General features: G+C 42.1%; 1 protein-coding gene across 2 annotated transcripts in view; it reads right to left on the reverse strand.

Annotated features, from left to right (window-relative positions):
• Positions 1–15,718, reverse strand: part of plekhg4 (pleckstrin homology domain containing, family G (with RhoGef domain) member 4) — a 69,053-nt gene that overhangs the window by 31,161 nt on the left and 22,174 nt on the right. Inside the window, exons 2-8 of one of the 2 annotated variants that reach the window (XM_079555016.1) lie at positions 9,612–9,809; positions 5,403–6,066; positions 2,230–2,391; positions 1,893–2,016; positions 1,414–1,507; positions 490–576; positions 132–248 (exon numbers count right to left, since the gene is read on the reverse strand). In XM_079555016.1, coding sequence (XP_079411142.1) covers positions 132–248; positions 490–576; positions 1,414–1,507; positions 1,893–2,016; positions 2,230–2,391; positions 5,403–6,066; positions 9,612–9,809 — 1,446 coding nt within the window. Of the gene's footprint in view, positions 1–131; positions 249–489; positions 577–1,413; positions 1,508–1,892; positions 2,017–2,229; positions 2,392–2,810; positions 4,309–5,402; positions 6,067–9,611; positions 9,810–15,718 lie in introns of those variants that run through there. The other variant, XM_079555015.1, reaches the window with a different exon arrangement.

Consider the following 15,718-nt stretch of genomic DNA (forward strand, 5'->3'; position numbering starts at 1 on the left):
CTTTCAGGCGAGTTTTCATTTGTAAACTTTATGACGAAAGCTCCACACGCAGTACAATTGATGGATGTTGTAAATCCCATGGACTTCCCCGGCTCAGACGGATGTGTGTGAACAGTAGTTTGTTGACTGACCGTTCTGTAGCAGAGCCAGCTGCCCTGACTGAAGTTGAAGGAGCCTCCGAACTCGACCGGGAGCTGCCGCAGATCCACGTGTTTCTGTAGAGACTTCATGGAGTGCAACGTTTCCACCTGCATTAATAAAAGAGACTTGATCACTATAGAAGTTGACAGTATTCATCATTTGGGTTATATTAGGCTGATTTTTACGTATTTATTCACACAAAATTTGAAGTTGAAGCTATTACTATTACAATCAAACTGTCGCCTAAAGACAGTTCATTCTCACATTACTTGGCCAGGCAGTTCATTTGAATGTGGAAACACAATCAGGCAGACGATGCTACTAACATTTTTAAAGTGTGGACGTTACCTGAAGAGACGGCGGTTTGTCGAGCCGCACCGGTGAGTCCTTATTCAGCAACAGCAGCACAGCGTGGACAGAGCCGGGGGTGCTTTCCTGAACAAGCGAACAATAGATTTAAATAGAGCGTAAGACACATTCATACGATCAAATAAAGATAAATAAAGCCACAGAACCCACAACACTCTGCACCTGACAATGCCCTATCACTGGTCAAACAACCAACCAATGGAAAATGTAAAAAGGAACTGAAACTTTTATGATTGTATTGTATTGTGTTTTGCGTCACTAGTGTGTTTGACTCTCCCCAGGCTTCATTGATTTAAAAAAAAAAAAAAGGGAGTCCAGTTCTTTGGGGGAAACTGTGTCAAAGGCTGTGAGAAAATTATCTTTGACCTGATTGTTCATAATATTGATAAGGTTTTTTTTTTCTGCGACATTTATACATATAATACATTACAGTAGTACCAGAATGGACACAGCAATGGACAAGTTACAAATAACTTTTACAGTTAACTTAAACTTAAATAAGAGAACAACTAAAGATTTAACTAGTTCTTTTATCATGCCACACTTGAATACAAATGAAAACTCCAGTTAAACCTTAGTCTATTTCTAAAATGTACAGTTAATTATTCAAGGAAGACATGCAGCAAATAGCCTTTCCAGTTTGTACCACAGTTCAGATCAGATACAGTGTGATGGAAATCTGTAATCCTTTAATGAAGTGCATTACATGAAACTCCACGTGAATGGCATCAAAGCACATCGCTCTAATCGCATCAGTCATGGCATGTTTACTCCGACTAAAACAAACGGGCCAATTTCTCAGTTTAAACATTTGCAAGCCTCGAACCTCCAGGACGGTTGATTGCTGGTTTCACTTAGCACTTAGCAGTAAACTGTTTTGACACGGGTAAAGGATCGCCTCACCTGCAGAGATCTGAGCGCGTTGAACAGGGCGGGCACAGGGGGCGCTCTCCGGACGTCCACCAAAACAGTCAGGCCCAGGGATTGCACCTCCTTCCTGCTCCACACAGACACAGTTCATTCATACATGTTCTTATGTCAAATCTAATGTGTCCAAAAAGGCTTAGACTCACTTCCACAATACATTTGAGAGGCAGCACCAATTAAATCTATTGCCAGTCAAGCTCTTTCCCTCTTTTTTGTATCCGTGTTCATGGTCTACTCCAAGTTAAAGGCACATTTTATCTAGCAGATCTGTCTAACTGTTAAGCTTACGGTAAACGAACACAAGTAGCTGCTAAACACTACAAAACTCACAAAACAAATCAGCTGATTCCTGCAAGTTACTTTCCCCAGTTGAGATTATTCAAAGATGATCATGTTTTTTTGATTTTTTTTGAGTGGATCAAATACACCAACAAATCATATCATATAAGTTTAACCTGAGAGTGGAGGTGTAGTAGAGCAGCACTTGCAGCAGTTCAGCGCTGTCACAGTCAGGACTGGACCACACAGTGTTTCTGGTGTTTACAGTCACCAGAGCCCGTCCGTGTCTGTCTCTGGTTCCTGTTAGAAAGACAAGAAAAACACATGTAGACGGCTTTTTCAGCAGCACAGAAATCACATGTTAATTTATCTGGAATCTTTTTTCTCTGTGCGTTCAAATGGTCAAGGGTGACAAGCATAAAAACAACTTGTGAACTTCTCAAGACTGAATTAATATGACCAAATTTCAAATGTCTGGTTGTGTAGAAATTCTAAATGCAGTGTTTATCTCACCAGGCAGACAGAGCACTCCGGAGCTGAGCAGGATTCTGTTGAATCTGGACTGGGGCGACTTGGAGAGCTGCAGTGGGACAGAGTGGCGCGTGTGTCGAGCAAAAGCAGAGTTTTCGGGAGGTTTAGGGACTGAACCGTTGCTCAGATGCGCAGAATTTAACCCTGCACCGAAAAAAAAAGACATTTAACTCTTAACAGATAAGGTTAGTTTATAGACAATTTGAACACAAAGTTAGTACTGGCTCCAACCATGCAAAAGCCTTTCACAAAGTAACTGATAGCACCGATTCACACATATCACTTTGAATAACGTGGCTTTTCAAATGCTGCATTTCAAGTATGACTAAATATATTAGGGACAAAAACTGAAGAAAACTGGATAGTATTGGATGTAAAAAGTAAGAAAAGGAAGTCATTTGTTACAAGGTTTGAGGAGGAAGACGGCAGGTTTACGTTTAGGGTAAATAGATAGAAGGACAAACGTGGGTTTTGTTATACAGGAGGTAGTGGAGGAGGAAGAGGAGGTGGTGAAGGGGACAGAGTTTGCAGCAGGAGGGGAGGACGACACACTGGTTCTGTACCTTCAGAGGAGACTTTGTTTAGGTTATGTCCTTTCCTCGATTCAAAAATACGCCTAGTTTCTCCCATCTTCACGTTTGGCCCGTTTCCTGGCCTGAGAAGGTTGGTCTGTTGCACTATTGGCATCTCCTGTGCATTTTGGATGATTTTGGACTTGGATGATTCAGAGTTTGTAAGCTTTATATCCAACTTGTCAATGTCGTTCACTTCTTCTCTTCTAGGCCCATTTTCTGACATTGCTGGCGTTAATGTCTCTTCCACTTTGGCTTCTTGCGTCTTATGCAAGTCACAAATTTCAGGCTGCATCACTTGGTTTTCACTTTTGACCTGAATGGATTCCGAATTGGACACCAAGCTCTCTGGTTTTGCCTTTTTAACAACCAGTTCTACATCAGACATCGGAGCAATGATGCAAGGATTAACAGTATCCTTTGACGGCATAGAATCAGAAATTTCATTCGTCTCTCCAAGAGGTTTCATGTGCTGCTCTTCAGAAGGTTCAAGCGTTTCCTCCGTTAGAAGTTCCTTTTCTGCGTTAGGCATAGATCCATGTTGTGCGAGCTGTGTCTTCTCGTCCGTCTGTAGACCCTCCATTTCAGTTTGCGAATCAATCTCGTCACCTTGAGCAGACGTTGTGCTTGAAAGAATTGCAACCTTTTCTACTTTTTCTTCAGAATCGGCAACCTTCTCATCGTCTTTAGGCTCAGCAATTTCACAGCTTGTAGCAGCTTCTTCAGTGGTTACATTAGGCGTAGCTTCAGTGCAATTTTTCTTCTCTTCCAAGTTCGCATGCCCCATTAGTTGAATTTTACTTTGCAGATGTTTGAATTCCATCTCCAAAAGATTGATCTGTTGCTCCATTGCCTCTGCGTTACACTTTAAGAAACGCATACTGTTGCGTTTGGATCTCCAACGTGGGCTCTTCCTTTTTGTCTTTTCAACTCCTTCCACTGTGTCCACCATTTGAGAGAGTAGACGTCGGATATCTGGATCTTCAAAGTCCTGGGCTTTGGAGCCTGGGACTGTGCTCTGACCTTCCTCCACTTTAGAAATTTCAGCCACTTCATCTTGCGGTTTGGAGACACTGTCAGACGATAGCGTTTCAACCTTGATGTCACAGATTTCAAGATCATCCTTTGGCAAATCCTTTACAGCGCTCTCTGTTTCCGTAGTCGAAGGCAAAACCAGTGTTTCAAGTTCTTCACAATGGCTCCTTTGTGCGTTACATACAAGTTCAATTTGTTTACATTGATCAGAAAGCGCTTCCTCTCCATAGAACGTTTCCTGGTCCACTTCCGAATCACCAGTAGCGTTTTGCATCTCTGTCTCTTCAACACCCAAGTCCACTATGGTCTCATCTGTGTCTGTTGAACGCCTGTCCTGACTCTCCATTTGCTCAACATGGTCTTTTTCCAAGTAAGCTTTTGTGTCCTCGTCCTCAGTTTCTACCGTTTCGACTGGAGTATGTTGTCCATTCGCAAATTGAGCATCTAAACTCTGCTGTTCCGTCATTTCACAGTGTGCGGTGTCTGGTATTGATTGGTCGACCTCAACAATCAATCTCTCTCGCATCTTATCCTTCTCTGAACATTGCATTTCTGTCTCGTCTAAATCTGCCTTTTTCGCCATACTTTTAGCATCTTGTGAGTGAAAAAGCTCAAAGTACCTCGCATCGCTCGCCTCTAAATAAATGACGCGAGTTTGCGACGTTTCAGAGTGCTTATGCAGTTGATCGTCTATGTAGGCGTCTAAAGAAAGTTTGTTATTTTCTGACATTTCTACTGCGTTTTCGCATTGTTGCGTTTCTAAATGCTCTGGTTCAAGGTTTTCCATTTCAACACTTTCTCCGGTTTCAAGATAAGCTTTTTCTGGAGCGATGATCATTTCAGAATTTTCCGTATTGGTCTCCTCAAAGTGCGTGTGTTCCAGGTCCGTGAGTTCAGAGTGGACATCTAAAATATTTTCTGCCATTTGCCCATTTTCAGTGTGCGCATCCTGTCCATCTTTACATCTCAGTTCTCCCAGATTTAAATCCTCGTTTTGCCCCTTAAGTCCACTTTCTTGATCTTTTGTTTCAAAATGTTCCTGATGCTCGATCACCTGAACCTCTAGCGCCGCCTCTTCTCCCTCCAAACAGTTTGGGCCTATCGACTCTCCTTCCTCTTCCTCCGCTACACTTTGACTCTCTCCATCTTTCCTTTCTTCGATCAAAATCACGTTATCTAAACAATCTAAATCTATGAGGTCCATGTTTTCAACGACTTCTTTATAATCCCGTTTTGTTGGCCTTAGATCAACACTTTTACTTGAGAGTGTACCTTCTGTTTGCCATTCACTACACTGGGACACCTCTCCAGTTGCGGGTTGAGCAATGGGTGTAAGAATAACAGGTCCATGGACAGCTACAGCGCTGTCTTTATCCTCAATGGGCTTTGAATCGTTGCGCGTCTCCTCTGTACATGAGCTAAGAGAGTCCTTCGAGTGTTTTTGAGTGCTTTGAAATTCTGTGGGAACGTTTGGCGACTTGTTTTTGTCCGGACTTTGAGTGCTAGTCCGCGCTTTGTGCTGCTGACTGATCAGTTGAGTTAGCGAACCTTTCTGCGGCGAAAAACGCGGCAGTGGCATCTCCGACAGCTCGACGTATTCCCCCTCAGAGTCTGAATCGTCGCTGCTCGGCGCTGATTGGTCGACAGGACATGGCAGCGGGGTATGGTTTTGTGCCAAAGAGTGCCCACTCGAGCACAGCACAGCCCCCTCTTGTGTTATATCCTGTCCCGGGGGGGCACTGACACACCCGTCCTTTCCAGAACCCTCTTTCAGCGGCGCTCTGGGTCGGTTGATGAACTGCGGGTAGACTATGTCCTCCCACGGGACCCTGAAGACATCCCCGTCCGCAGAAAGTAGGGCCCGCTCTATCCGGGACACCCCCCTCTGCTCGCGGTCCCGATTGACAGAGTCCAGCCAGGCCATGGTGAAGAGAGAGCTCAGGGCTAGCTCGGGGATCTCCTGCTCTTCCACATGACGGCTGCACGTGGAGACGCTGCACAGGAGGAGGCGCGGGGTCGGGGGGCCTTGCCGGGACGCGCTGTGACGGGACGACGAGGACGAGGAGGACGAGGACGAGGAGGGGGACACCAGGAGGTAGAAGTCTCCCGGCCGGAGTAAGCACTGGTCCAAGTGGCACAGCTGGATCACGACCTTCTCATGGAGGCACAGCGGCCAGCCCTCGTGGCGGAAGAGCAGACCACAGTACGGCAACTAGAGGAGAGGAGAAGAGAGGAATTAGAGCATAGTGTGTGATTGAAAACATAAACAAGCTTCAACAAGTGCCAAAGAACCATTTATAACCTTCAAGGGCAGCAAGATTTTTGATAAACACCTCATTTGAATTATTATGAAAATGTTCGCGATTGCTTTTTCAGTTTAATTTAGGTTTTAGTTCACATTCTCATCATTTGTAAACACACAGGTACAACCACACAGAACTTGAGCTTCTTATTCACTGTCCGGATTTTATTTACTGGAAAGAGGACTGTTGGTGGTAAATGGTCAAATATTATGACACAATATACAGAATGTGTTCATCACTGCACTATCGCATTGGAGTTCATCGTTCATCGTTCGTCATCCTTACACCAATTTGAAATCATGACCAGCCCACAGACACAATTTGAAATTTAAAATGAGCTCCGTGTACGTAATGTTGTTGGGCTAACTTCTTTTTGGCCAGTGTAGAGTAAAGACTTTCTACAAATTTTAACATATAAATTGATAAAATAAGATTTAAAAGATGGAAGAAAACTTCAACAAACATGGAGCTTTTTTTCAGATGGAGATTTAACCATTTAACCATTTATTAGTTAAATTAATGTTAGCCTTTAGCGTCAGTTTTAAACACAGAAGCTTTGCCAGATAAGTATTTATATCCTGAGTAAAGTGTTTAAAATGCTGTTGGTAATTTTCCAAAAGCTGCATGTTTTCTGCCATGTATGGTTATAATATAGAAGTTAGCATCATGTCGCTATGCTATATTACGTGCACAGAGCCTTTGGTAACAGGTACCCACATGTTCACTTTAGTAGATTTGTAGTAAATTTAGTTCTCAAGTCAAGAGTCGTACCAATAAATGTGGCGCACACAAGCTATCAACTTCCTTTATGAGTGTATTTATTCTTTTTTATATTATTTTGAGCAATCAATCCAAAGCAATAACTCCTTGACTCATGTGATAAGGGTAAAGTGCGCTGTAAAGGGCATGATTACAGTGACATATCAGACAAGTATTTCCTTGATTTTGTTTTACAGCCGAGGTCTTGTAGGTGGAGCCACTCCCTCAGGTGAGCGGCGATCCCTAAGAGTCACCTTAACCAAACATGACACACGGCACAAATACGCAAGAGTTCAACGGGCAAGAACAGACTAGTGCTGGGACGGGAGAGGAGGAGAGAGGCTGTTGTTGAGTAATCAGTGAGAGTCAAGTCGCAATCACTCACATATACAATACCGCACTATAATCTCAGGGACTAACTGAAGTCTTCTCCAAACATCTTGCATCAAATGTAAACAAACGCAAGAAAAACAGCCAAAGACGATGTAAAAGATAAAACACAATCAATCCCTTTGTCATCTGTATGACGACTTTTTAAAACGCGACAGGAGACAATGTTTGAGCTTTTACATGGGGCAGGCCTGTTGTGTAGTTTAGTTCAGTTCTATTAAAGGGATACTGCGCAACATTTTGGATCATGCTGTTGCCATCTACAAAACATCACCAGCTCGACACAGAAAACAGTTATTTTTGCAGCGGGGAATCAAAGAATGGATTTGGATGAGGATCTAACCTATTTAAATCTCATATTTTGGCTGCCTTTAGTCAGCATCTCCAGGGAGACGAACAGGAGACGTCCTGCTCCCAGAATAGTTACAGTCAGGTCTGAGGAGAAGCTATTTTTTTGGTATTTTGCGTTCATAAAAAAATAGTCATAAAGTAAATGTTTGTATTTCATTCTATTTATTAGCTGAAATCTTGCGCAGTGTACCTTTAATTTAGCAGTTAATATCTCAGTCGTTATGCAAAATTTAAAGGGGCTGCACCTGTTTCACATGAAGTGGTGTGAAATCTATTCTAGCTATATTTAGTATTCGCAGACAAAAACAAGAGACCGGTGCGCAGCCTCTGAAAAGGAAACTATTTCAAGCGTTCATAAACCCGGGAAAAGTGCCGATGCTAAAAACAAATCGCCTGTTGCTGTAAACATCATTGTGCCACTTCTGAAAGATATGAAACATGCTTAACAATCTCATCCCTGTGAGAATCAGGATGTTAGGAATCAGTTTTGACCGTTTAAACTTAACTAGCATCCTACGTCACTGTTTAGAAACAAAATGAATGAGGGTACTGCCGTTTTAATGCTCCTAAATGAGTTTAAAATGTGAAATCTGTGAACCAAATCTTTATTTGAAAACTAGATAAGTTATATGAAAATGTAGATTCCAAATACACAGCCCTAAATAACTGCGCATTCTTGCATTGTGTTTAATTTCTTGAAATGTTGCAATACAGAAGAACCCACCCCCCCGAGCCTTAGTTTGAACCTGCCTTTTAGTCATAGGGCATTTAAGTGACTTTTGTTTGAAATATTTACATCTCCAGGCTGCACTTACAGACTCGCGCTGAGCGGGCAGATTCTCAGCCCCGTCTGGTTAGTTGCCTCACGTGTGGTATTGAATGTGGAGGGTATAAACACATTTGCAGCTGCAGTGTTAACAGTATACAGTGATCACATTACTCAAGCTGCGGTGTCGCTGAGTTTAATGTCTGGGGTTTGACCCAATTAGTCTGTGTAGGTGAAAGAAAAAAATAACCACTAATGTGCGGCTACGGCTGTCTCTGAACCCGTCTGACTGGGAGAAATGTAAAGGAGGCGCATGCAAGGTAAACATGCCCGAGAGCTAGAATTATGCAAGATACAAAGTGTTGGCAAGATCTGTATATTTCTTCATTTAATATTTTATCTTTCCGAAGTCAATCTCTCCAGTGGTGAATTACGAGCACATCTGCAGTTTGGAGACATGAACAATAAGGAGGCACAGTCTAGATAAAAAACAATGTTTCAGTTCAGTTATAATTTAAATTAAATCGATTATGGGAGTAATATTTATTCAGGCTTTTGACTTCTGGTAAAAATGAGGCAAAAATCTATTGCAAGTTCTCTGTTATTTTATGTTTTCCTATAAAAAATAAAATATTTCATGCATAAAAATAGCCTACATTATCAGCAAAGATATCTAAAGGAATGATTGAGCCAGCTTTCAAATTGATGGTTTTATTATATTAATATTCTATATTATATTTACAAAGATTGTTCCAGAGGGGATTTTGGCTCTTGTTTAGTTTTTTAATTAACTAGTTACTAATGGAGAAACCCTAACATTAAACCTTGTTATTGCAGTTGAAAGTCAGTATATCATGCTGGGAATTAGATATTTAAAAACCTCTGAAAATACCGTAAATTGTTAAGCACAAGACTGGAAAGTGGTCTATTTTTTTCCGCTGACATTAAAACTAAGATATTATGGGAGAAAATTAGCGAAAGACCTCAGCGTTGACCACTGTGTGAAAAATCGTGAAAAATTTGCCGTGTCTCGCGTTACAAAATGATTTTCATCATTGCATAATGTTAAAAACATTACGTTAATTCTTAATTCACCAAAGGAAATGTCTGCACATGAAGATAAACTTCTGTGAATAAAGCCCATACAGCTGTGGTTGCTGCGTGTGCGTGTTGAAGGCAGATACTCACACATGCATCGTGCTGGAGGCTCTGCAGGAACTGTTTGGCCGGCAGCAGGAAGTGCAGCAGGTAGCGTAGGCCGTCCCCGCGGTAACAGCGCTCCACCACGCTGAGGACCTGACAGAGGACCGTGGGCGACGTGTCCTGGAACGGCGGGAACAGGGCGGACAACGCCGTCTGGATGCACCGGTCCAAAGACTCAGAGTCCTGCAGGGGAAACAGGAAGAGTCACTCAATATATTTTGTCTTTTCAAAATGCAACTCGCATGGATCTTGTTTTTCAATTACATTTTAACGGCGAATATAAAAACAAATGAACATGGCTTTTGCTGATATGCTTCAGGAGATCAACCACTGGTTCTCAAACTTTGCAGACCCAGTACCACCAAAGGGAAAAATAAACAAAAATTGGACTAAACCAGGACAAAACTTGGCTGCATCAGATCTTAAGTGTTTCTATATAATGAGTAAAGCAGTTTTGAATAGAGAATAATCTAAAAGAGGACTGAACACATGAGTAAATGATGTTGAAATATATCTTGGTAAGTAACTAACCCTCCCATAGTCACACACATATCCTCATCTCTCACCGCATTGTAGCTCTCAGCTGATTCATTTTGTAGAGACCCGTTTTGAGAGTAAATAGGAAAATAAAACAAGGATTTGAACTGGTTTGACCATAGGTAGCTTTTACCAGGAAAAGCTCAATTTTAAGTGTATATGAAGTCTGATATGAACGTAAACTAAAGGAAAACAAACCCGTAAAATGGCAAGAGACGTTCCTACAACACTTGATCATTGCTAACTGGGTTTTGACTATTTCAACAGTAACCCACAGATATTTATCCTTTTGCGTCACCTTTCTGAGAACGTTTTATAATGTATAATCTTTCCTAATTTGCCCGTGATTGCAGATGCTCCTCGTGTGTGGAGCTGTGTGTCTCTGGCCTCTGTTTTGGCAGGTGGCCGTGTTGTGAAACGCAGAAGAGGTTTCGGGACAAACAAAATTCCTTTCTTTATGGAGTTCTGCTCCCGTGCGTTTGCGGCAATCGCTCGAAAATTCACACAACTGTAAAGCGTCTCTGCAACCCTCAATCGACTCTTTGCGGCGAGCAAACGGTAGACGAGCGCGAGCCTTTTCTGACTGAACTTATGGGAAAGAGAGAGCGTGACGGGAGAGGCGTGACGCGCATCTATCGGAGGAGATGTTTGAGCAGTTCCAGTTGTGTCTGACAAAGGCACGCCTCAAAATCACAATTAAATAAGTGTGAAAATCTGCTTGTTTGCAGCTTTTATTATTAAAGCGCTGCAGCAAAACCACACAACCAGAACAAAAAAACGATTTTGGATCAAGTGAGGGAAGGATATGAGTTATTGCATGTCCATGCTGTTGATGTTGATGTTGGGCAAGGCCTTTCACTCATCTGCTGGTGTGTCCGTGTGGTGGTCAGAGATGAAATGGCAGCTGTTTGGCTCAACACTATCGGGTTTGACTGAAGAGTGAACAAATTACCCGTCTATAAATCACAGTGTGTGGAGCCATGGTTATAAGGGACGCATAGCTAACATACTCTGGTCTCACGCTCCAATATTCCGTCGGACCGCCTTTAGCTTTGATTGCAGCACGCGATTCACTGTGGTTTTGTTTCAATAAGCTTCTGCAACGTCAAAGGACCCAGTGTTGCATTCAATTTTCACCAAGATCTTGTATCGATGATGGGAGAGAGCGACAACTGTGCAAAGCCTTCTCCAGCACATCCCAAAGATTCTCAATGGGGTTAAGATCTGGACTCTGTGGCGGCCAATCCATGTGTGAAAATGATGCTCCCTTGAACCACTCTTTCAAAGCGTGAGCCTGATGAATCCTGGCATTGTCATCTTGGAATATGGCATCAGGGAAGAAGAAATCCATTAATGGAATAACCTGGTCATTCAGGATGCTCAGGTCGTCAGCTGATTTTCGTTCTTTGGGCTCATAGTGTTGCCGAACCTAGACCTGACCAACTGCAGCAACCCCAGATCAGAACAGTTAGATCAAGGTGGCAATTTACTTTCCTCAACCTTTGTTAAAGCTGCAAACATTTCCTGAAGTGAGTCCGTGAGAGTACAAAAATGTAGTAGCCAAATTTGAGCAAATTGGGTGCAATAACATCTGGATGAGCTTAAAACACATTAAAGACATGCTACGGTTTAGTTTTCATTAGATGACTCATTCACACAATAGAAAACAGTCCTTACATGGGCAGAAACCTGGGTCCACACCATCTTCAACCCGCGTCCTCAATTAGGCCTCGCTTGAGTCGCTGTAATCCATTGAAAAACAGCCTGAAAAACCCCACAGCGCTATTCTCGGTCCGGACTTAACTTTCGCTGTTTTTGTCGTCGTCTTTAGCCTCCAGCTGCTCTCATCCCGAGCCCGCACGCCTGTCCTGCACACGCGACCGCCCCGCCGCAAAAACAAGCTGGACAATGTTTTTTGGGCAGAAGGCCATGAGAGTGGGAGTGGGAGACCCTGTGCGGTGCCGGGGCTGAAACAGTATCTACAGCGGTCCGCGGGCAGAGCAGACTGGTAAAAGTATAAATACTCCAGACTGGCTCCAAAGTCCTGACACACTTAATGCTGAACTCAGTGAATGTGAATGTTAATGTATCGCGGTTAATCTTCGCCTCTATTCCTGTCGGCGTGTGAGAACGTGAGGCCGGAGGGAGTTTTAAAACGGCCCTGGCAGCGAGCGCGTCTCGTGACTGGGTTTCGATTAACAAAGTACTGGCCTACATTTCTAATAAAGTACTATAACTACTACTGTTTTTAATAAACATGGTAGTGGAGTACAATCTTGGTTTGGACATTTGGTTTGAACACCTGATGCCCAGACAGTAAACTCAACCTTCCCAGATTGTCCAGGACAATCAGCTGCAACAAATACTAGATTGTTACTTGCTAAGAAACTTCATAAACAAACAATTTAGTCAAAGTCATATATAATAATCTAGGGCAGTAAAGAATCAGATCAATTTAGTAGTCAACATGAGCAATAATCTGAAGGTTCTTTGTTGTACTTTTTTATGTATCTATTTTTTGGATGTAATGGAATAAATCAACTGAGGACGGCTGACATTTCTAAAGACAGGAGCTAAACAGTTGGAAAACAGCATGTAGGTTTCTGAGGGCATGTCACACCAAATTTAGAATTTGAACTTAAATCATTTATATAAATGAGAGAAAGCTGCATGAGTAAAAAATGCACATGTTACTCATTTTGCTCATGAATTGAGGCGGGATTTTCATCATCGCCAAAACAACAAGGGCTGAACCTCAACATTGTAGCCTAAAGTAAAGAACTTTTTTCTGCAAATGCCAAAGTTTTACATCAGTGGTTCCCAAGTCGGGAGCCAATGTTACCCTTGGATGACAGGCCCAAATAACCCAAATAAAACCTTTATTTGTCATATATCGTACAAAATATTGTGTTTTCCCACACAAGTTTTTATTGAACAAGCAGTAGATATGCCTTTAAAACTGAAATTCCAGGCTGTTACCAATGGAAAATATTAAAAGTATAGACTTGCAACCCACTGAAAAGGGCTCCGCGACCCACTTTTGGCCCCACCAGCTGAGAATCACTGTTTCACATTACATACTGTAGGACCAAGTGGGATATTATGCCAGGGCATTTTTTAAATACTGACACTATTTCTTGCATGTTTAGAGTACTGTAAAAGGAATTTGATCTCTTATTTGCATAATGATATTTCTGAAAATCATCTTGAGGGCCAGAGGTTCTGTGCTGGAGGGCCGGATTAGACCCGCGGGCCTGACGTTGCCTACCCCTGTCCTAAATGCTAATTTTCCTTAAGTCATTCAGAGTTCTCTGAGGTAATTGTCTTTGTAAAAAAACCTGCATTAGTGCTAAATAACAAATAGCATTTTTATTTGGTACCCGAGTAGATTCGATTGTTTTTAAATCAATGTGTGCTTGGTCAATGTTGAGTCAAGATGCACAAACAAGAGGGAGACAGCTACTTGGGACATAAACCTGAAGTATTTCACAGCATTTTCAACACCACAGCAGTGGCAGCAGATACAGGATTATAACTGTCAGTGACAGACACGTGTTATTTCAGTGCTATTGGCAAAGGCCTTTTCAGTTTGATTGTATTAATTTGAAAGGCGGAGAAGCGCCCGGAGCTCACATGGCTACCCAATATGCTAAATCACAAAGCACATAGTTCAGCTCCCGACTACAGCTGTTTGACTCGATTCTGCCAGAGTTCTGACTCTAGCCAATACTCTCATCCAGAGCCTATTGATTTATTATGAAATCAGTGTTATATGACCTTACAGCATGACCCAATATGATATATTGAGATGCTTTTAGACTGTGATTCTTCTACAGTTGTGGCTCATTTACAATGATGAGAGACAGATGTCTGTGCCAAGGTCCAGCCGTTCGCACTTGTTTGAGGATAGCAGTGCATGCATAAAGTGACCCAACATGTATTTCCAAAATGAAGAATTAAGTCAGAATTAATCGATTTGTTGTTTCAGCTCCACTAAAATCAATACGCACCATTTATTGCTGCCTATATTGTAAACAAATATAATGCAATCATTTGCTTCATGGTGGTCAAAGTGGAGCAACTGGAATACTACCGATGAACTTGACTTGTTTGTCATATTGTAATATATCCATCAGACATTTAACCTACTTGTGTATATTTACATTGAGAAACTGGGACAGCGCCTCAAGCTTCAGGTGCTCCAGGCTCTTGTGTCAACATTCACATTACAATTAAAATACCAGTAACTTTAGGCTGTTTGACTTCTTAAAAATGTGATGGCGTGACGCATTTCCTATCCACTTCACACGAGCAAAACATCAGCAGTTTACAGTCCTAAAAGACATCTACAGTTGGTGAAGATGAATGATGTTTATCTTGGTTCCACCTGTTGCCAGCACTTGATTAACATTTTTCTCTATTCAGTCAGTTCAGTCCTGGCTGAGTCTACCAAAATAGCTCTTGGAAAAGTGTTCCAGCACAGTACTTTGTGTTTAAAGATGGAGAGTCACTAAAACTCTTGAAAGGAACAAAAGGTTTACAGCAACACATTTGGATTGGTATGTCAAATATGGACGTGGTAGTGTCGGGGCAACAAGCCTGTAATTTGTCCGTAGCAACAAGGAGGCCACTTTATTGGCTCACGCGGAGATGAAATTTTATGGTTGTGACTCAGCCAGAAAGACTTACAACAACTGGCCGCCAAATGTGAAGCGACGGCCAATATTAGCAACGGGATATCGAATAACAGAAGCGCAGAGGAGGAGCGGTGAAGGGTGTAGAAGAAGAAGGAGACTGACTGATCAATCTGTCAGCTCAAGCTAATCCCAGAAAGATGTCTCCAGGGCGACATGTGAGCGCAGAGCGAACGCCTGCACGGCACGGACCGACCGGAGCGAAAATATTGTGAGTGTAAACTAAGGCACGTGTTTAAGGTAGCCACGATGGGAAAACGAAGATAGGGTAGAATAGGGAAGGGTTCGAGAAAGGTGGTTCTTAAAAAGTTGCACTATGCAGCTTTTTATGTGGCATATTTTACCTTTTAGTGATTCGAGTGGTGTTATTCGTTTCGCATGGCACCATTTCTTTCCCCCACAGTGGCCTTTATGAAGCTCCAGGATCAATTGTTTATACAGGTTCGTACCAGAAACTGTCCAGAAACCCAAAAACCATTGATTCTGGGGCATCATAGAGGCCGCTGTGAGGGAACGCCATGCTAAACCAAAAACAGCACTAAAAAAAATCACTGAAAGGTAAAATATGCACAAATATCAAGTGATTTTTTTCCACATAAAAAGTTACATAGTGCACCTTTAAATAGTGGATTAGAGTCAAAATGAAAAAGCGCTTAAAGTCACACTGCAGAATATCCTAAGGCTGTATGTCGCTGTGTCACGAGAGCAACTCAAGTTTAAGAATACCAAGTAAAACGAACATGCTAGCAATACCAAATGTGCTCTAATGATCAACTAGTAGTGGTTCCCAAAGTGGGCAGCGTTTTTTTAATGTATTTATTTTATACATTTCTTACTTAATTGGATGCATTTTCAATTGAA

This window comes from Gobius niger, assembly GCF_951799975.1.
Source record: "Gobius niger genome assembly, chromosome: 4".
NCBI classification, from domain to species: domain Eukaryota; kingdom Metazoa; phylum Chordata; class Actinopteri; order Gobiiformes; family Gobiidae; genus Gobius; species Gobius niger.